The 21,853-nt window shown below is 42.3% G+C and overlaps 1 protein-coding gene across 1 annotated transcript in view; it reads right to left on the reverse strand.

Annotated features, from left to right (window-relative positions):
- slc35f1 (solute carrier family 35 member F1) overlaps nt 1-21,853 on the reverse strand; it is a 372,306-nt gene that overhangs the window by 82,164 nt on the left and 268,289 nt on the right. Inside the window, exon 4 of the mRNA XM_073057399.1 lies at nt 7,160-7,319. Within this exon, the coding sequence (XP_072913500.1) occupies nt 7,160-7,319 (160 nt within the window). The remainder of the gene's footprint in view (nt 1-7,159; nt 7,320-21,853) is intronic.

Here is a 21,853-nt window from a genome sequence, read left to right on the forward strand (position 1 = left end):
TCAAAAGGGAATTAAAAATATTTGAAAAATAAGTACTTTACAGATGAGAACATAAGGGTCAAATATCCTCTATATCCATATACATATCATGGGTTAAATATCCTCTTTCTGTGTAAATCAGAATTCATGAGCTAGATCTGGAATTCTCCCAAACTTGCGATCATTACGCCGCTAAGTCATCACAACAGATACACAACACTATGGGCACCTTACTGCACTTAAGCGTAGGGTGCCAACACCCCAGCTGAAAGGAAGCTGAATTGTTCCAGAACATTATTTCAGTCTTTAAAACTTATTCCAGTTGGCAATATACATCAGAAAGCCAACAAGAGAAAGTATAAATATGTACACGTGTGCTCATACAAAAAATGCACATGTGCATCTGAGTTCCAGTGAATTAGGCATTCTGAGTTTATTGCCAAGAATAATAATTCACTAATATTGTGCAAAGTGTGCAAGTCAATGTGACTGTAGCCAGATTTCCTATCTTCTGCTAAGAAAAAACCTCTATGCAGATTGCATGCATGCCTTTCATCAAAGAAAAAAAAGTGAAGAGGAAGTGTTCAATCTACAACATCCCCGATCTTTATAAAGACATGAATAAATGCTCACTTCCCTTGGAATTGTTTGTTTATTTATCTATTATTTAGGGATAGATCACGGAACAGGCCCTTCCGGCCCAACCAGCCGCAACGCCCATCATCTCACACATTTAGCACTGGCCTAATCACAGGAAAATTGACAATGACTAATTAACCTAGTAACTGGTGAGTTTTTGGACTGTGGGAGGTAACCGGAGCATCTGGGAGAAACCCATGCAGTTCATGAGGAGAACGTACAAAGTCCTTACAGACAGATTTGAACTCCGAACTCTGGAACTCCACGAGCTGTATCAGTGTTACACTAACCTCTACACTGCTGTCGTGCCCCTTGTGCTAGAGAAGAGAGTGCATTTTATCAGTGCAGGTTCCTACTAGAGGTGTGAGCCATCACAAATAAACAAGTGGAATAATAACGCACACTGTCTACATCTTTTAACCTTTGTAATTAATATGTGGAACATAGTGGTACTTTATTGTCCTTATATCACTAAAGCAGTGCAGCAACACAAAAACTGGTGCCGACAACAAATGCACAAGCATATTATAGTAAAAGTCTGCTTTCAGACAATGATGAGGGGTAGTATTCACTGATTAACCAAACTGTATATTGTTTTGCAATGAAGCACAGCTGAGATCCAGAAGGGTGCTAGAAAGTCATTATACAAAACAGTTTCAGATTAATTATCACTGCGAGAACAAAAACTGGGTGTTTTTCAATATAGTTAAACAAATGGAGTTAAATTAGCATCAAACAGAGTTTGAAATTACAAAGAGAGTGGTGGGTAGGATCCTTATTTTGGGGATTCTGTTACATTAAGATGCTGGAAAAGATTTGTCGCTCTGGTTGAGGATGTTGGTGTTGAGTGGCTCGTCGAGCTGGCTTGCGGACGTTTCATTACCCAGCTCGGCAACATCATCAGTGCAACTACAATTGAAATGATGGTGATCTACGTGGTTCTTCTTTTATGTGTCCTGTGATTAGTCTGTGGGTATATGTGCCATTTCTATTGGTTCACGCTATATGACAGCACCTGGTTCCTCAGACATTCGTGAAGAAAATAGATTTGTTCTTGTTTGGAGCTTTGCCAGCTAGCAGAGGTTTCCCATTGACGAGCAAGTTTGAGCGTGTTGCGCCCGTGGGTCTTTAAGATGTTGGAAAAGATTTGTAGCTCGCGTTGAGGATGTAGTCGTTGAGTGGCTCGTCGAGCTGGCTTGTTAGCTTGTAGAAGTTTCATTACCCAGCTAGGCAACATGTGTGTGGGCACACCCCCCCGCAGGACACATAAAAGACGACCCATGTAGATCACCAACATTTCATTCGAAGCTGCTCTGACGATGTTGCCGAGCTGGGTAACGAAACGTCTGCAAGCTGGCAAGCCAGCTCAGCGAGCCACTCAACAACAACATTCTGTTACTTTATTAAAACAAACATTCTGATTTAATACTCTGCTTAACAGTATTGTGTCAACCAATTGAAAGAGCAATCATATTTCAGTACCAGAATCATAATGGAAACATTTAAACCATACATGAAACTATGTGCTTGCTCACAACATGACTCATTAACATAAATAGTTCACTTTTTATTATTATTATTTAATACTCCAAAGTACCTTAAAGCATGGAATACATACAGTATATAACAATCCATGATCAGGCACAGTCTAATGTACAGTTTAGTTGATTATATGATCCCAAGTATATTGACAGAATTGGCTATTGTGAACTGAGTGAGCAAATAGTGGCATTTTGTATAAATAATTAAATATAATTTAAAGGAAAATGGGGGAGTAAAGCAACACATACAACATTCTGGAGGAACTCAGCAGGTCAGACAGCATCAATGGAAGTTAAGAAACAGTTGACATTTTGGGCCAAGACCCTTCTTAGGAGGAAGGGGGAAAATGCCAGAATAAAAAGATGGGGGGCAGGTGGGCAGGAGGATAGCTGGAAGGTGAAGGGCCTGTACTGTTCTATGTTCCATGGTCTAATGAAACAGTCAGAAGGTGCCAATGCTTAAAGTGAAATGGGTCCATTGTATATGTGTTGTAAAATGTAAAATAATGATAATGGTGGTTCTAGCCACATTGAATGATTCAGTCAGAGTTAGTTTTATCCATAATAGTTCATGTTTTTAATTTTCAACAATACTCAAATATTAACTTATCTGAATGTGTTTTGGGGCCCAAGGCAAGGGACAAGCCTCTTCAGCACACTGCTTGGCTCTGTGCTGAGCTAAGGGTCTGGGGACTTCTCGCTGTCTATTTCAGTTCAGAGCGCTAATTGCTTGTGTTTATTGCTTGCACAATTTTTTTTCTCTGCACATTGGGTGTCTGACAGTCTTTTTTTAATTGGCTCTTTTGGGTTTCTTTCTTTTGCGGCTGCTTATTAGATGAATTGCAAGGATGTATGATATATATATATTTTTGATAATAAATGTACTTTGATCTTTGAAATGTACCTCATAGGAGTTTTATGATGATTATCAGGTGGGATCCCCAGCCAAAAGGTATGGGCATTCCATCACTAATGTAGGTGTAGCTGTCCTTGTGATCTGCACAATATTATCAACCACTTCGTACAGTGGCAATTAAACATGATACTGTATGTTGCGAATTCTATGCTGTTTTAATGAAATGAAAATAATTGCGCTGGAAAATATTTAAAAAGAAATAAAACGACAAGGTCATAAGCAAAGAACAGAGAAGAGGGACTAATTGGCAATCCCTTTAAAAGAGCTGCCCCTGATATAATAGCTTCTTTCTGTGCTCTGTGATGTACTTACAAACCATCTGAGGGTAGACGTAATTAGCTTCAATCATGTAGCGTGCTAACTTCCTGAGGATAGCCTTGAGTTTAGAGTATTGAAAAAGAAATAATAAACTGCTTTTATAACAAGTCTTTTTGCAATAGATTTACTTTTTGAATGGATGGTATTGGTTGGGGCAAAAACCCCAGGGAGCACTTGGTGTGTTAATGGAAGTATCAAAAGAAGTATAAAAGTATACTTCAGTGGCTACTGCAGAAATATACCAACTCCTTGGTTCCTTAATGATTCAAAGTACATTTATTTTCAAAGTACGTATGCAGTATACATATCCTGAGATTCGTCTTGGTTTATCATTAATTTGCTCTCCGATTTTTAGCTCCCCCTAGCCACCTACCTAGAGGAAAGAGAGCAATAAGCTTGAAAGAGTGCAGCAAAAAATACCTGGATACTGCTGGGACTTGAGGATCTGAGTTTTGGGAAAAGGGTGAATAGGTTAGGACTTCATTTCCTGGAGCACAGGAGAATAAGGGGAGATCTTATAGAGGTATACAAAATTTTGAGGGGTGTAGATAGCATGAGTGCATAGACACTTTTTTCCCCTCAGGTTGGCTGAGACTAGAACTAGAGGTTTAGGATGAAAGGTAAAATCTTTAACGGAACACGCACAAAATGCTGGAGGAACTCAGCGGGTCAGACAGCATCTATGGAAAAAGTCGACGTTTCGGGCCAAGACTGAGAAGGAAGGGGGAAGATGCCAGAATAAAAAAGTGGGGGGGGAGGGGGCAAGAGCCTTGCTAGAAGGTGATAGGTGAAGCCAGGTGGGTGGGAAGGGTCAAGGGCTGGAATGGAAGGAATCTGATAGGAGAGGAGAGTGGAAATAGGAGGAGGAGGGATACCAGGGGAAGTAATAGGCAAGTAAGAAAAAAAATGAAAGGTTAAAGTGGGAATAGAGGAAGGGGGGCAAGATTTGTTCATGGAAGGAGAAATCAATATTCATGCCATCGGGCTTCTGAAAGAGAACTTCACTCAGAGGAATGAGCTAACCGTGGAAATGGTAGATGTGAGTTCAATAGTTACACTTATGAGATGTTAGACCACAAGACCATATGACATGGGAGCAGAATTAGGCCATTCATCCCATTGAGTCTATTCCACCATTCCATCATGGCTGATCCCGGATCCCACCTAATCCCATGTACCTGCCTTCTCGCCATATTATTTGATGCCCTAACCAATCAGGAAACAATCAAATTCTGCCTTAAATATATGCATGGACTTGGCCTCCACTACAATCTGTGGCACAGCATTCCACAGATTTACTACTCTCTGGCTAAAGGAATTCCTCTTTATCTCTGTTCTAAAGGATCACCCCTCAACTGTGCTTTCTAGTTCTGTACAATCCCAACACAGGAAACTTTCTCTCCACATCCACCCTGTCTGGTCCCTTCAACATTCAGTAAATTTCATTGAGATCCAATCTCAGCATTCTTCTCAATTCCAATGAGTACAGGCTCAAAGCTGCCAAAAGCTCCTCGTATGTTAACCTCGTCAATCCTGGAATCATCCTTGTGAACCTCCTCTGGACCCTCTCCAATAACAACACATCCTTTCTGAGAATATGGGGCCGAAAACTGTTGACAATACTTCAAGTGCGGCCTGACTAGTGGCTTATAAAGGCTCAACATTATCTCCCTGTCTTTTATATTCTATTCATCCTTGAAATAATGCCATCATTGCATTTGCCTTCTTTACCACAGATTCATCCTATGAATTAACCTTCTGGGAGTCTTCCACGAGGACTCCTAATTCCCTCTGCACCTCTGATGTTTGAACCTTCTCCCCATTTAGATAATAGTCTACACTATTTAATTATTTATGGTTTTATATTGCTATACTTCTTCACTATTCTTGGTGGTGCGGCTGTGACAAAACCCAATTTCCCTCGGGATCAATAAAGTATGTCTGTGTCTGTCTGTCTTTTCCCAGAATGCATTATCATACATTTCCCAACACTGTACTCCATCTGCCACGTTTTTGCCCATTCTTCCAATTTGTCTAACCCCTGCTGCAATTGCATTGCTTCCTCAGCACGACCTAACCCTCCACCTGCCTATGTATCATCCACAAACTTTGCCACAAAGCCATCAATTCCATTATCTAAATCACTGACAAACAATGTGAAAAGTTGCGGTCCGAATACTGACACCTGTGGAACACCACTAGACACCAGCAGCCAATCAGAAGGGTTATTTTTATTTCCACTCACTGCCTCCTACCTGTCAGCCATTCCGCTATCCATGCCAGTAACTTTTCTGTAACACCATTGGATTTTATCTTGTTAAGCAGCTTCATGTGCGGCACCTTATCAAAAGCCTTCTGAAAATCCAAGTAAATGACATCCACCATCTCCCCTTTGTCCACCCTGCTTGTTACTTCCTCAACAAATTTGTCAGGCAAGATTCCCCTTCATAGAAACCATGCTGACTTTGGCTTATTTTAACTTTAGTCTCCAAGTACCTTGGAACCTCATCCTTAATAACAGACTCCAACACTTTCCCAACCACATCTTTCCCACCATATTGACCAACAGGCCAATACTTTCCTTTCTTTTGCCTTCCTCCCTTCTTAAAGAGTGGAGTGACATTTGCAGTTTTCCAGTCCTCCAGGACCAAGCAGAATCAAGTGATTCTTGACAGGTCATGACCAGTGCATCCTTTATCTCTTCAGCAACCTCTCTCTGGACTCTGGGATGCAGTCGATCTGGCCCAGGTGACTTATCCACCTCATGGCCTCTAAGTTTGCCTTGCACTTTTTCCTTTGTAATAACAATGGCACTCAATTCTGCTCTCTGACACTCACAGACCTCTGGCACACTTCTAGTGTCTTTCGTAGTGAAAACTGATGCATAACCATTAAGTTCATCTGCCATTTCATTGTCCCCCATTACTACCTCACCACCATCATTTTCCAGTGGTCTAATATCAACTCTCACCTCCCTTTTGCTCTTTATATAACTGAAAAAAACTTCTGGTATCCTGCTTTATATTATTGGTTAGTTTGCCTTCATATTTCATCTTTTCCCTTCTTACAGCTTTCTTAGTTACCTTTTGTTAGATTTTAAAAGCTTCCCAATCATCCAACTTCCTACTCACTGTTGTTATCTTATATGCCTTTTCCTTGGCTTTTATGCAGTCCTTAACTTCCTTTGTCAGCCATGGTTGCCTACCCCTGCCACTTCCTCCTCTGAGAACTTCCTCCTCTGTGGGACATATCTATCCTGCGCCTTGTGAACTATTTCCAGGAACTTCAGCCATCTCTGCTCTGCCGTCATCCTCACCAGTATCCTCCTCCAATCCACCTGGGCAAGCTCCTCTCTCATGCCTCTGTAATTCCCTTTATTCCATTGCGATACTGATACATGTGAGTAATGCTTCTCCTTATTGGGATAGGTACATGGATGAGAGGGATATGCAGGCCTAGTTGCATCTATCTATGTGTGTAGGTAGTTGGAACTAGGCAGAAAACCATACCAGTATGGACTAGATGTGCTGAAAAACCTGTTTCTCTACTGCAGTGTTCTAACCTTTTATACCAAATCTTACTTGTGCCTAGTAAAACTATGTAAATCAAACCTTATTGTTGGCCCAAAAGTGTTTGGAATAACATACTTTCTCAATTGTGAAAAGCACCTAAGAGCTTGAAGTTAACAAAGAAAACATGCTTTGTGGTTTGTACATACAAAATGGTTCATTACATTTTCAACTGAGTAATGAGTACGGTAACTCACCAGCTCCTTGATGTCTCCCAACAAGAACGTCTGCTCCCACCATGCACCCCATCCCTAGCAGACACACACCAACTCCAATGAAGTGAAGAGCCTTGTATCTCACCAGCAGGAAGAACCAGGACAGCAGGAGGACCACTGGAATAACAAAACAATCTAAGAGCTGCAACACAAAGAAAAGGGCAAAGTCAAACATTGTTGGCATAGAAACGTTTGACAACAAATGAGCAATGGCTTTGATTAGGGAAATTGTCAGTAATATTCCATATGGCTGCAAACACACAAAGTTCACAATTCCTTTCCTGGATGTCTCAGATATGCATCCATTCATTATGTGCCATGCCATATAATGCGGGTGATCATGATCTACCAATCACCATGATTGTTCTTGTCAATTTTTGTTCTCTACAGAACTGATCTGCCATTGCCTTCTTCTGGGCAGTGTCTTTACAAGACGGGTGACCCCAGCCATTATCAATACTGTTCAGAGTTTGTCTGCCTGATGTCAGTGATTGCATAACCAGGACTTGTGATATGCACTAATGGTATTAATGGTAAGACTCTTGGCAGTGTGGAGGATCAGAGGGATCTTGGAGTCCAAGTCCATAGGACACTCAAAGCTGCTGCGCAGGTTGATTCTGTGGTTAAGAAGGCATACGGTGCATTGGCCTTCATCAATCGTTGGACTGAGTTTAGGAGCCAAGAGGTAATATTACAGCTATATAGGACCCTAGTCAGATCCCACTTGGAATACGGTGCTCATTTCTGGTCGCCTCACTACAAGAAGGATGTGGAAGCCATAGAAAGGGTGCAGAGGAGATTTACAAGGATGTTGCCTGGATTGGGGAGCATGCCTTATGAGAAAAGGTTGAGTGAACTGGGCCTTTTCTCCTTGGAGCGAAGGAGGATGACAGGTGACCTGATAGAGGTGTATAAGATGATGAGAGGCACTGATCATGTGGATTGGCAGAGATTTTTTCCCAGGGCTGAAATGCCTAACATGAGAGGGCATAGTTTTAAGGTGCTTGGAAGAAGGTACAAAGGAGATGTCAGGAGTATGTTTTTTTTGCAGTTACTTGGAAATCGGATACATATTTAAGTATAGATCGTTGGAAGAAAGAAATTTATGGCTGTATTCCACTTGAAAAAATTACTTATAATTTAAGAGATAAATATGAAACATTTTTGAAAATTTGGTGCCCTTACTTACAAAAGATAGGATTAAATATATAGGTGCTCTGAAGATGAAATAATTGGTTACTTGGGGAAAGAAATAAATATATATACTAAAGTTATTACGAACTCCATGGAGCATGTGGGGATCTTCCAATATCCAGGCATTCCTTTTTTTTTCTTTCTTTCTTTCTTCTTTTTTTCTATAGGGATGTTAGGGGGGAGGGGTTAGGGGGAGGGGTTAAGGGGAGGGGGATGGGTAACATACATTTTCTTTTTCATACACTTTTATTCTGTAATTACTTGAAAACAATAAAAAAAAGTTTAATAAGGAGTATGTTTTTTTACACAGAGAGTAGTGAGTGCATGGAATGGGCTGCCAGCGATGGTGGTGGAGGTGGATATGATAGGGTCTTTTAAGAGACTTCTGGATAGGTACATGGAGATTGGAAAAATAGAGGGCTATGGGTAAGCCTAGGTAAGTTCTAAAGTAAGGACATATGCGGCACAGCTTTGTGAGCCGAAGGGCCTCTGTTGTGCTGTAGGCTTTCCACGTTTCTATGCACCAGCTGCTCATAAAACCATCCACCACCTGCTCCTACAGCTTCACACGACCCAGATCAGGGGCTAAGCAGCTGCTACACCTCGCCCAAGGTTGACCTGCAGGCTAGCGGAGAAGTACATTGCACCTCCTTGGTAGAGATGTATCTCCACCCCGCCATCCTAATGACCTTTGAAATAGACATTATTCTGTCCAATTATTTTTATATCCTGATGTGTGACCTTGAAGCCCGCTTGAAGATAAACAGATGTTCCGGGGCTACTGATAGTAATGATACCAAAACATACGGTAGTTCTGGAAATCAGGTAACAAATGATTTTCTATGTATGTATGCCCTTGCCATGATAGGAAGTCACTCTGGGTCCCAAGAGTACTACAATACGCTCAAGAATACAAGTAGAAAAACTAAAAATATTCAGCAAGTTCTACAATTAAGTGGCGAGAAGACGATCCATCCAATGTGGAGGCTAGTGTGGAGCAAAAAAGCAGCAGGAGTCGCCCTGTGCTTGTTTTGGGAGTGGGGTAGTGAGGGGGGAGAGGGGTGAAAATAGATGGTGTGACAAGCAAAACAAATACACTTGGGAGCTCTGTCAACGGGCAAACCACAACATAAACCTTTCTGCTTGATTGCCTTTTGAAATGTGCTATCAAAATCAGCTTCATTTACCTGCTCAAGCAGTGATCATGACAAAATCATGTGTAGAAAAGTTGATAATCAGTCCACCAGCCACTGGTTCAAGTTCAAATGTAATTGTTATACAACTCTACTCATGTAATCAGCCAAATGAGACACTGTTCTTCCAAAGTTCACAGTAAATTTATTATTATCAAACTACATATACGTCACCATATACAACCCTGAGATTTGCTTTCTTGTGGGAAAACACAGTAGTTTCAAGAAATACAATAGAATCTATGAAAAACTGCAGTCAAAAGGAAGGACAAACAACCAATATGCAAAAGATAACAAACTGGGTAAATACAAAAGAGAAAAAAAGAAATAATAAATATATAAACAATAAATATCGAGAACATGAGGTGAAGAGTCCTTGAAAGAGAGTCCATTGGCTGTGGGAACAGTTAAGCGATGGGGCGAGTGAAGTTATCTGCTCTGATTGAAGAGCCTGATGGTTGAGGGGTAATAACTGTTCCCAATCCTGATGGTGTGAGTTCTGAGACTCCCGTAACTACTGCCTGGGTGGAGGTCGCCGATGATGGATGCTGCTTTCCTGCAATGGCGCTCCATGTAGATCTGCTCAGTGATAGGCAGGGCAAAAGTGCAAAACACAGTACATTCAGTCACACACAGCACACAGCATCTATTGTTACAATAGCACATCCAATCACAAAATAGTATTGGCACATGTCCTTGAGTGCTATGGCCTGAACACTGATGAGGTATGGGACGTTGTCCTGGAGCCACATTTCTGCAGTTCCTCATCTCGTGCTGGGTCAGTGAAGGCAATTCAGCTTGTCTTCCAGGGAGCGAATAATGGAGAGCAGCACCGGTGGGAGAGCAGGCCTGTTGTGACCACCTCCCACCCCAACACAGTTTCCAATGTGCCCACCATGCTTCTGTTTTCTCCCACACCACCTCCTGGATTGCCTGTAACAGGTGACGCTGCAGTAAGAGGGTCTAGACTGTCCAACATTCATAGCCATACAACTCCCCTGCCATCGGTCTCGCCAAAGAACCAGACTTGCAGTACCTTGTATTACCAATGTCCAACGGGGTCTTGCGATCAGAAGAAAAATGTTTAAGACAAACACTGCTTGTATTATTGAGATGGTTATAAGGGTTTGTCCTGTCTCCTTTGATATACCAGATGGTACTAATAGCAGTCCAGGTAAACATGAGGTAGGCCAGAGGAAAAGGTGAAGGTAAGTCTTACACATTTGGATCAATCTTTCTTCAACCTAGGTGAACTTTCATGAACTGACTGCACAGTTGCCACCTGAATTTCAAAACAATTACCCCAGAACCCGGCATTTACCAGCTAAAGTCATCCTGGTGCATGAGAAGGAGGGACTTTTGTCCAATGAATCAACATTGCAGCATAGTCCAGCTTAGTGGGCTAGTAAGACAACTTGTAGTTTGGTGCTCTATCTGCATTATACAGTACAAACAAAAAAAAACACCTTAAATTATTCTGACTCTGAAGTAACTCAGTAAATGAGGAAAGATTCAAGAATAATTACTTCAGGGATTTATACGAATTGAGTGACAGATAAGAGAATTGATTCTTACCATAAAATTCTCACAGCACTTTACAGTTTTCAAATAATCTTTACCCTTTCCTTTAAAGATTTTGAAAGCCATGAATTTTCCTGAAGTAAATAATATATGTATATGCTGAATTCTGAAGTATTGATTTTTCCCAGGTGTCAGAGGAAAACTCAAATCAAACTGAAAGATCAAATAGGGTTCCACTTCAACAATATCAAGGGACCTTGCTAGTCTCAACCATTAAACCTGTGGAGGGATAAATAATTTATCCCACCACATCCATAAACTGCAATCCAGAGATGAATCACATATTGATCTAGTACTGTGGCTGGAATTCAACTTTTGCCGCAGAAGTAATATCGTTGGTGGAATTTACTTATGTTTTAAAAAATTATTCAGACACAGCGCGGACTAGGTCCTTGCAGTCCTTTGAACTGCACTGCTCAGCAACCCCCAACTTAATCCCAGACTAATCACGGGACAATTTATAATGAACAATTAACCCGCCAATCGTTATGTCTTTGTACTGTGGGACTTTGAATAATTGACTTTGGAAGGCAGAGTAAAGGGAACAATATTAATACTCTGCTAGTCATAAATCATCGCACTCAATTTTAATTTTTATTGACGTCAAAATTACTCCCTCTCATTACAGGATTTTGCCTGAAGACAGACTTGCTCTTTATTTCATCATGTGGTTAAGCCATGATGTAAACGAGAACGTGCCTTAATGAATTTCATTCAAGTTAATTAAGATAGGATTTACTCATCTTGTACAGCACTATTTCATCCCAATTATGAAAATGCGAACTTAGCCTTTTTACTAAAATGCAAGTCTAACTTCCATAAATGCTGTTACTTCATGTGAGTGAAAACAATGTATTTATTTATTCAGATACAGCACAGAATATGTCCTTCCAGCACTGTCCAGCAATGCCCTGATTTAACCCTAGCCGAATCACAAAACAATTTACAAAGACCAATTAACCTACCAACCAATCCGCCTTTGGACTGTGGAAAGAAACTGGAGCAGCCGGAGGAAACCCACGCAGTCACAGGGAAAATGTAGAAACTCCTTACGGACAGTGCGGGAATTGAACCTGGGTCGCCTGTGCTGTAAAGCATTGTGCTAACCACTACACTACTGTAAATTAAAGATCCAAGCCTATTAATGTCTACATTAAAAGGTTTTCTAAAGTTTATCATAATGAATAAAAATGAAAAATTTATTCAGATTAAATTCAGTTCACTGCTAATTGGTAAACTTTCTATCACAATTTTGCCAGAACAATGCAACTTGATCACTTTTATTTGAAAATGTTTAGCACTTACTTTATTTATGGTGTACAGAGGGTGGTGACATAGGTAAGCAGCACGATGAAGCAGGCGCTTGGGATGCTTGCCTTCACAGCTGAGGCACGGGACGGGACGGGACGGTGGGTGTTGACATTCTTGTTGGCTTTTGCACAATGTGTTACTGTGTGCGTGGGGGGTGTTAATGTTCTTGTTGCTGTTTATGTGATTTGTATTGTTTTTGTGAGTGGAGAGGTGCGTTTGATGTTTTTCTTTCAACAGCCTCCATGGTTTGCTTTGTTTCTTGGCTGACGGGAGAAGACAAGTCTTGAGATGTATACTGCATACATCGTTTGATAATAATTGCATCCCTTGACCCTTACACTTTGAATATAGGAATTGGAATTCGTGTTACAGTTATGTTTGGAATATCAGGTGCCATTCTGTTTCTCTCACTACAGGAAGAATGTGATTAAGCTAGAGAAGGTGCAGAAAAGAGTCACAGCACTGTTGCTTAGACTGGAAGGCATGAAACTGTAAGATATTGGAGCACAATTGGGCCATTCAGCCCATCGAGTCTGCTCCACCATTTTATCATGGCTGATTTATTATCCACCTCAACTCCATTCTTCTGCCTTCTCCCTATAATCTTTAACTCCCTTACTAATCAAAAATCTATCAATTTCCACTTGAAACATACCCAATTACTTGGTGGACAGTTGTGGATTCCACAGATACACCTTCCTCTGGCTAAAGAAGTTCCTCCTTAGCTTTGTTTAAAAGGATGTCCTTGTATTCTGAGGCATTACTTCTCTTTTAAATATATTCTGTTCCTCTCAAAATGAAAACGAACATTGCATTTGCACCTAATTACCTAGTTAATCACTGAATTTTCTTCCTATTTAGAGAAGTGTCTATTCCTTATTCCTTCTACCAAAGTGCACTTCCTTACACTGTATAACATCTGCCAGAAAGTGGATAGGCTAGAACTGTTTTCCCTGGAGCAAAGCAGGCTGAGGAGGGGGATCTTGTGGAGGTTTATGAAGTTATGAGTGGCCTAAATAGAGCAAATAGTCACAGTGTTTTCTTTCATAGGGTAGGGGAGTCTAAAGCATCTCCCTTGCTTCTAGTAAGACGCCAGCGTGTTTGGAAGGAGCAGCTTCTCGAGGGCCAACCAAAACTGTTTTTGTCTTTTTATGATTGTAAGACAATGTTGGATGGTAAGTAATAGCATAGTAGATCTACCCCATCAGTGAGCTGCTCATTGGTGGAGGAGCCATAGGACCATGTGACTGCCTGCTACAGAATGGCATCAGAGTCGGTGTGTAGCGGGCAGTCTAACAGCGAGTGACTGTCTTAGACGTTTATCTTACAATGGCAAAACACTGTTGGATATTGGTGATGTAAAGTCCATTTCCCTTGTTTACGGGGAAGCAGACAGTGGGGGAGCTGTGTGGCCTTGGTTGTAGGGAGGACCAGGACTCAAGCCGCGTGCCTGCCTGTTGTAGCAGTCCAGGAGAGGTTATGCCGGAGGCAGTGTGGCATGGTGTCAATGCGGAGTTGGAGGCTGCCTCCTCAAGTCAAGTCACTTTTACTGTCATTTCAACTATAACTGCTGGTACAGTACATAGTAAAAATGAGACAACGTTTTTCAGGACCATGGTGTTACATGACACAATACAAAAACTAGACTGAACTACGTTAAAAAAAAAACAACACAGAGAAAGCTACACTAGACTACAGACCTATACAGGACTGCATAAAGTGCACAAAAACAGTGCAGGCATTACAATAAATGATAAATAGGCCAATAGGGCAAGGTGTCAGTCCAGGCTTCGGGTATTGAGGAGTCTGATAGCTTGGGGGAAGAAACTATTACATAGTCTGGCTGTGAGAGCCCAAATGCTTTGGAGCCTTTTCAGGGACGGCAGGAGGGAGAAAGGATTGTATGAGGGGTGCATGGGGTCCTTCATAATGCTATTTCCTTTGCAGATGCAGTGTGTAGTGTAAATGTCCGTGATGGCGGGAAGAGAGATCCCGATGATCTTCTCAGCTGACCTCACTATCTGCTGCAGGGTCTTGTGATCTGAGATGGTGCAATTTCTGAACCAGGCAGTGATGCAGCTGCTCAGGATGCTCTTAATACAACCCCTGTAGAATGTGATGAGGATGGGGGGGGTGGGAGATGGACTTTCCTCAGCCTTTGCAGAAAGCAGAGACGCTGCTGGGCTTTCATTGCTATGGAGCTGGTGTTGAGGGACCAGCTGAGATTCTCTGTCAAGTGAACACCAAGAAATTTGGTGCTCTTTACGATCTCTACCGAGGAGCCGTCAATGTTCAGCAGGGAGTGGTCGCTCTATTGGTGCTGCCATCTAGTGTTCAATCCATGGAATAACAAGCTGGATTGCGTGCATGTCTGTGTACGTTTGTCTGCTGACTGCTGAGATCTGTTTGTTCTTGCACTAGCAATTTACCAAACATGTCACTCAAGGACATTGGCATATACTTTTTAAAGTGACCGTATATTTTACTGTTATTATATATGTGCTATATGTGCCTTGTGACGTGTAGAACTGTTAGTACTGTATTTTGCACCTTGGCCCTGGAAGAATGCTGTTTCGTTTGGCTATATTCATGAGTATTCATGTATGCTTGAATGATAATTAAAATTGAAGATGATTAAATGCAGGAATAAAGAAAGATAATGATTATTGCTTGGTTCAAAGGCATTGACTTGAAACCTTACTTGCTTCTTTTCCTATGTGACCTGCTGAATTTTTCCCCATATTCCCGATTCCATAAAGCAACACGGAACAGCAACCTGATAAGAAACCTGATTCTGATATGGGTCTCTAATGTGGACTAAAAGTGGGAAGGGGGCAGGGCAGGGAGAAGGAAATCAAGGTTGGGAAAAGGGGAAGGGAGAGGGGATGAAGCATAAAGCACCAGAGAGACATTCATGACTATTCATGTATGGTAAAACAAAAATTAAACTTCTTCGAACTCAAGGTGATCTGAGGGATACATTATTCGTCTTTTGCACATTGGTTTTGAAACATAGCGACTGTTTGCCCTGCTGCCATAAAACAACAAATTTTATGACATACATCAGTGATAATAAACCTCATTCTGATTTCTTTCCATAGGGAGGGCAGTAGTTACGGTTAACATGTTGCCAGAGGTGGTGGTAAAGTCAAATACAATTACAACATTTAAAGGACATTTGGAGAGGTGCAGGGATCGGAGAAGTTTAGAGAGATACAGGATATGCAAGTAAATGCTTTCAGAACAAACAGACATCCAGGTCAACGTAGACAAGTTGAGATGAAGGGCCTGTGTCTATTCCATCTATGAGTATGAATCTATCAAGATAATTCCTTTGAACTAACAAAAGGATAAAATATTTACAATAGCAGCCAAAAAATTATGAGCCAAATATGTGAGGGAAGCTGTACACATATCACACCCACTGTCCATTTTTATACAGGTAAGCACAAGACTGTACATAAAATTTACAAAATTGAAAAAATGCCCAAATGTTGGAGATACATTAGCATGATGGAGGTGAAATTAGTGTGCACAGTGGCAGGAAATGGGCTCATAGTAAATTGTAAATACACACAAAATGCTGGAGAGACTCAGCAGGTCAGGCAGCATCTGTGGAAGAATGTAATGAGTCAAATTGACAGCCTTTTTTGCCGACAGGGTTCTTTTGCTTTTCAATGGAAAAGAACAACTTTGTTGTGGGATATTTCTCCACCTGGGATATGGAGTATGGCAAAAAAGGAGTGACAATATATTTTAAACCTATTTAATGAGACACCTAATGGATTCTAAACAAATGGATGTTGCTACAGAAAATAAATTACATCTAATCAGTAATCGAAACGTAGAGTTAAATAACAAACACAAAATGCTGGAGGAACTTCAGGTCCTGATGAAGGTGTCAGCCCAGAACATTGACTGTTTATTCATCTCCACAGATGCTGCCTGAACTGCTGAGTTCTCCAGGGTTTAGAGTCATAGAGTCATAGAAAAATACAGTGCAAAAAAAGGTCTTTTGGTCCACTTATTGTGTGCGGAACCATTTAAACTGCCTACCCCCATCAACCTGCACTGGGACCATAGCCCTCCATACCCCTACCATGTACCTACCAAACTTCTCTTAAACATTGAAATAAAATTTGCATGCACCACTTGCACTGGCGACTCATCGCACATTCTCACAACCTTCTGAGTGAAGAAGTTTCCCCTCATGCGCCACTTAATCTTTTCAACTTTCACCCTTAACCCATGACCTTTAGTTGTAGTCCCGCCCAACCTCAGTGGAAACAGTCTGCTTGAATTAACCCTGTCTATACCCCCTCATCATTTTGTATACCTCTGTCAAATCTCCCCTCAATCTTCTACATTCCAAGGAATAAAGTCCTAACCTATTCAATCTTTCATTATAACTCATGTTCTCCAGTCCCAGCAACATCCTTGTAAATTTTAACTGCACTTTTTCAACATTATTTACAGCTTTCCTGTAGGTAGGTGAGCAAAACTACACATTATGTGTGATTTACTCAGGATTTCCAGCATCTTCAGATTCTCTTGTGTTTATGTAGTGTTAAATGACCAAAATCTGGAAATAAAATTGAACTTAACTCATGTTCTTCCATTGTCTATGAACAAGACATGAAATTCAGAAAATGTCTGCTTCTTTTCACTCCCACCTTATATTGACTGATTATATTACTATCCTTATATAGTAACCCAACTTTTAAAAACGGATATATGTACAATGATGGCAAGGCATGAGAAGGTAAAGCAAGCTATTACTAATAATTCACAAGGGATGACATATCTTCACTTTCAGTAATACTCACACTTGAAACCAAATGCAGTAGTGAAGATTTTTCTATCTTCCATTGTAATTTGTGGCCCAGGATGTGGCTACAAATAGAAATTGCTTGTCAAAAGGGCAATGTTACAACAGTCATGGGGGATTTCAATACGCAGGTAGATTGGGGAAAATTAGGTTGGTGCAGATTTTGGATCCCAAGAGAGATCATTTGTAGAATGCCTATGAGATGGCTTTTTAGAACAGCTTGTGGTTGAGCCCACTAGGGGATCAGCTATTCTAGATCAGGTTTTACGCAATGAAATGGATTTGATTTGGGAGCTTAAGGTAAAGGAAACTTTAGGAGGCAGTGTTCATAATATGAAAGAATTCACCCTGCTATTTGAGAGGGAGAAGCTGAAGTTAAAAGTATCAAAAAGGATCTAGTACTTTCCCAGCATATATGATGAATAAACTCCTCTTGGGTTTCATGAAGATGGAGGAGTTTGTCAATTATAATCGATACCTGTACCTGACTGGAAGCTCAAGTAGAGTTTATTCATTAACTGTTTAAATATTAGAGTGGAGTAAAGGGGATTACAAAGGCATGAGAGCTGGCCAAAGTTGATTGGAAGGGCATACTAGCAGAGATGGCAGCAGAGCAGCAATGGTTGGCTTTCTAGGAGCAACTTGGAAGGCACAGGACAGATACATCCCAAAGATGAAGAAGTGTTCTGAATGGAGGATGACACAACCATGGATGGCAAGGAAAGTGAAAGACAGCATAATAGTGTAACCCCTGGGTCACCTCAGGCATCGCTCAAACTCGTTCTAGTCTAGGGGGAGCAGCCTTCGGCCCCGCCAAACTGGGTAATCAGCTGGTGTGGATGCTGTGTGATGTCCCCGCCTTGCCCAAAAACAGACAGTGCACCTTATGCGATTAAATGAGTACAATTTATAAAGATTACTATAACTAAGCGATTACTAACGATACAGTATATATGAAGAAGAAGAAAAAAAGAAAAGGCGCCAAACTTATCAAAGTCCAAACCACTTCGTGCACAACCGTTGGAGCTCAATTACTGAAGTCTTCTGGCATTCGATCCCCTCCGAACTCCTCGACCTGCCTCCTGGGACCACCCACGGTGGTCGACCAGACGCTCCACACTCCTCTGTCTCCGTCTCCTCTCCTCACCGAAAACCTTGGGCTGGGGACCCCCGCTCGGGGTCCGTTCCGTCGCCCAGCTTCCAGCATCCCGTACTCTCTCTCTCACTCCATCGCGCCGACTTCCCAAAATCCCCGCCAACAATCAGTTTACAGTCCCAAGCAAGCTTCCAGCACTTATCATAACAAAGACGCCAGCATTCCTACTTTTAACAAAGGCGCCAGCATTCCTACTTTTAACAAAACAAAGACGCCATTTTGATTACATACACAGTAACAAAGGAAAAGAAGAAACCCCCTTTACAATAGCAAAAGAGAGGGCATATAATAGAGCAAACATGTTCTGGAAGTTAAAGAATTGGGAACCATTTAAAATCTAACAGAATGTAACTAAAAAACCAGAAAGAGGGAAAAGATGAAATATGAAGGTAAGCTAGCCAATAATATCAAAGAGCATACCAAAAGATTTTTCAGATATACAAAGAGTAAAAGAGAAGCAAGAGTAGATATCGGGGCTGCTGGAAAATTACACTGAAGAGGTAGTAATGGGGGACAAGGAAATGGCAGACGAACTATAAAAGTATTTTGCATCAGCCTTCGCTATAGAAGACACTAGCAGTATGCCAGATGTTTGAGAACGCTGGGGGCAGAAGTGAGCGCGGTTGTTATTACTAGGTAACGAGTGCTTGGGAAGCTGAGGGTAAATAAGTCACCTGGACCAGATGGACTAGAGCCCAGGGTTCTGAAAGAGGTGGCTGAAGAGACTGTGGCGGCATTAGTACTGATCTTTAAAGAATTACTAGATTTCTGACAGAGGACTGGGAAATTGCAAATATCATTCCACACCAAAAAAGAAGGGGGACAGAAGAAAGGAAATTAACACGTACAAATAAGCTAGATGAACTCAGCAGGTCGGGCAGCATCCGTTGAAAGGAGCAGTCAACGTTTCGGGCCGAGACCCTTCATCAGGACTAAAGAAGGAGGGGGCAGGGCCCCATAAAGAAGGTGGGGGGAAGGGGGAATGTGCCAGGTGAAAAACCAATCAGAGGAAAGATCAAGGGGTGGGGGAGGGGATAGTCAGGAGAGGTGAAGAAGGAATGTAAGGGGAAAGCACTATGGGTAGTAGAAGAAGGCAGAATCATGAGAGAGGTGATAGGCAGCTAGAAGAGGAGACAGAGTGACAGTGGGATGGGGGAAGGAAGAGGGAGGGAATTACCGGAAGTTGGAGAATTCGATGTTCATACCAAGGGGCTTGAGACTATCCAGTCGGTAGATGAGGTGTTGCTCCTCCAACCTGAGTTTGGCCTCATCATGGCAGTAGAGGAGGCCATGTATGGACATATCCGAATGGGAATGTGAAGCAGAGTTGAAGTGAGTGGCAACTGGGAAATGTCTGTTGTGGCGGACGGAGTGGAGGTGCTCGACGAAGCGGCCCCCCAATCTGCGTCGGGTCTCACCGATGTAGAGGAGGCCGCACCAGGAGCACCGGATGCAATAGATTACCCCAACAGACTCACAAGTGAAGTCTTGCCTCACCTGGAAGGACTGTTTGGGGCCCTGAATGGTGGCAAATGTAAAAATGTAAACCCTGCCAAATGTAAAAATTCTATTCCCTATTCCCAGTTCCTCCATCTTCGCTGCGTTTGCTCCAAGGATGAGGCTTTCCATTCCAGGACAACCCAAATGTCCTCTTTCTTTAAGAATCGTGGTTTCCTTCTGCCGTCATCAATGATGCCCTCACCCACATCTCCTCCATTTCCCGCGCTTCGGCCCTCACCCCGTCACCACAACAGGGACCGTGTTCCCCTTGTCCTCACCTACCACCCCACGAGCCTCCAGATCCAACATATTATCCTCCGCAACTTTTGCCACCTTCAACAGGACCCCACCACTAAGGACATCTTTCCCTCTCTACACCTCTCCACTTTCCGCAGGGATCGTTCCCTCCATGACTGCCTGGTCCACACGTCCCTCCCCACAGATCTCCCACCTGGTACTTATCCCTGCAAGCATAAGTGCTACACCTGTCCCTACACCTCCTCTCTTGCCACCATTCAGGGCCCCAAACAGTACTTCCAGGTGTGGCAACACTTCACTTGGGAGTCTGTTGGGGTAATCTATTGCATCCGGTGCTCCCAGTGCAGCCTCCTGTACATTGGCGAGACATGACGCAGATTGGGGGACCGCTTCGTCAAGCACCTCCACTTCGTCCGCCGTAACAGACAGGATCTCCCAGTTGCCACCCACTTCAACTCTGCTTCACATTCCCATTCGGCTATGTCCATACATGGCCTCCTCTACTGCCATGATGAGGCCAACCTCTGGTTGGAGGAGCAACACCTCATCTACCGTCTGGGTAGTCTCCAGCCCCTTGGTATGAACATCAAATTCTCCAACTTCCTGTAATTCCCTCTCTCTCCCTTCCCCCATCCCACTTTCACTCGGCCTCCTCTTCTAGCTACCTATCACCTCTCTCATGATTCTGCCTTCTTCTACTACCCATAGTGCTTTCCCCTTAGATTCCTTCTTCACCTCTCCTGACTATCCCCTCCCTGCTTCCCCTCCCCCACCCCTTGATCTTTCCTCTGATTGGTCTTTCACCTGACACATTCCACCCTCCCCCCACGTTCTTTATAGGGCCCCTGCCCCCTCCTTCTTCAGTCCTGACGAAGGGTCTCGGCCCGAAACGTTGACTGCTCCTTTCAACGGATGCTGCCCAAACTGCTGAGTTCCTCCAGCTTATTTGTACGCATTATTTGACCACAACATCTGCAGTATACTTTGTGTTTAGAAAGGAAATTATAGGCCAGTTAGCCTGACCTCAATGGTTGAGAATATGTTGGGAGTCAATTGTTAAGGATGACATTTCGGTTACCTGGAGATACATAACAAAATAGGCTGAAGTCAGCATGGTCTCCTTCAAGGAAAATCGTGCCTGACAAATTTGGTGTAACTCTTTGAGGAAATATCAAGCAGGATAGACAAGAGAGAATTAGTGGCTGCTGTATACTTGGATTTTCAGAAGGCCTTTGATAAGGGGTCGCTCATGAGGCTGGTTAGCAAGATAAGCGCCCATAATATTACAGGAGATATAGTACCATGGATAGCGCAGTGGCTTATTAGCAGGAAGCTTCTTTTTATGTTGTATGTCCATGATTTGGATAACGGTATTATTGGCTTTGTGGCCAAGTTTGTGGATGATACAAAGATGGGTGGAGGGGCAAGTAGTGTTGAGGATGCAGGGCGGCTGCAGAAGGTCTTAGACAGATTAGAAGAATGGTCAAAAATGTGGCAGATGGAATACAGTGTCGGGAAGTGTATGTTTGTGAACTTCGGTAGAAGGAATAAAGGCGTAAACTATTCTCTGAACAGGGAGAAAATTAAAAAATCCAAAGTGCAATGGGACTTGGCAGTCCTTGTGCAGGATTCCCTAATGGTTAACTTGTATGTTG

Source organism: Hemitrygon akajei, chromosome 9 (assembly GCF_048418815.1).
Source record: "Hemitrygon akajei chromosome 9, sHemAka1.3, whole genome shotgun sequence".
NCBI classification, from domain to species: domain Eukaryota; kingdom Metazoa; phylum Chordata; class Chondrichthyes; order Myliobatiformes; family Dasyatidae; genus Hemitrygon; species Hemitrygon akajei.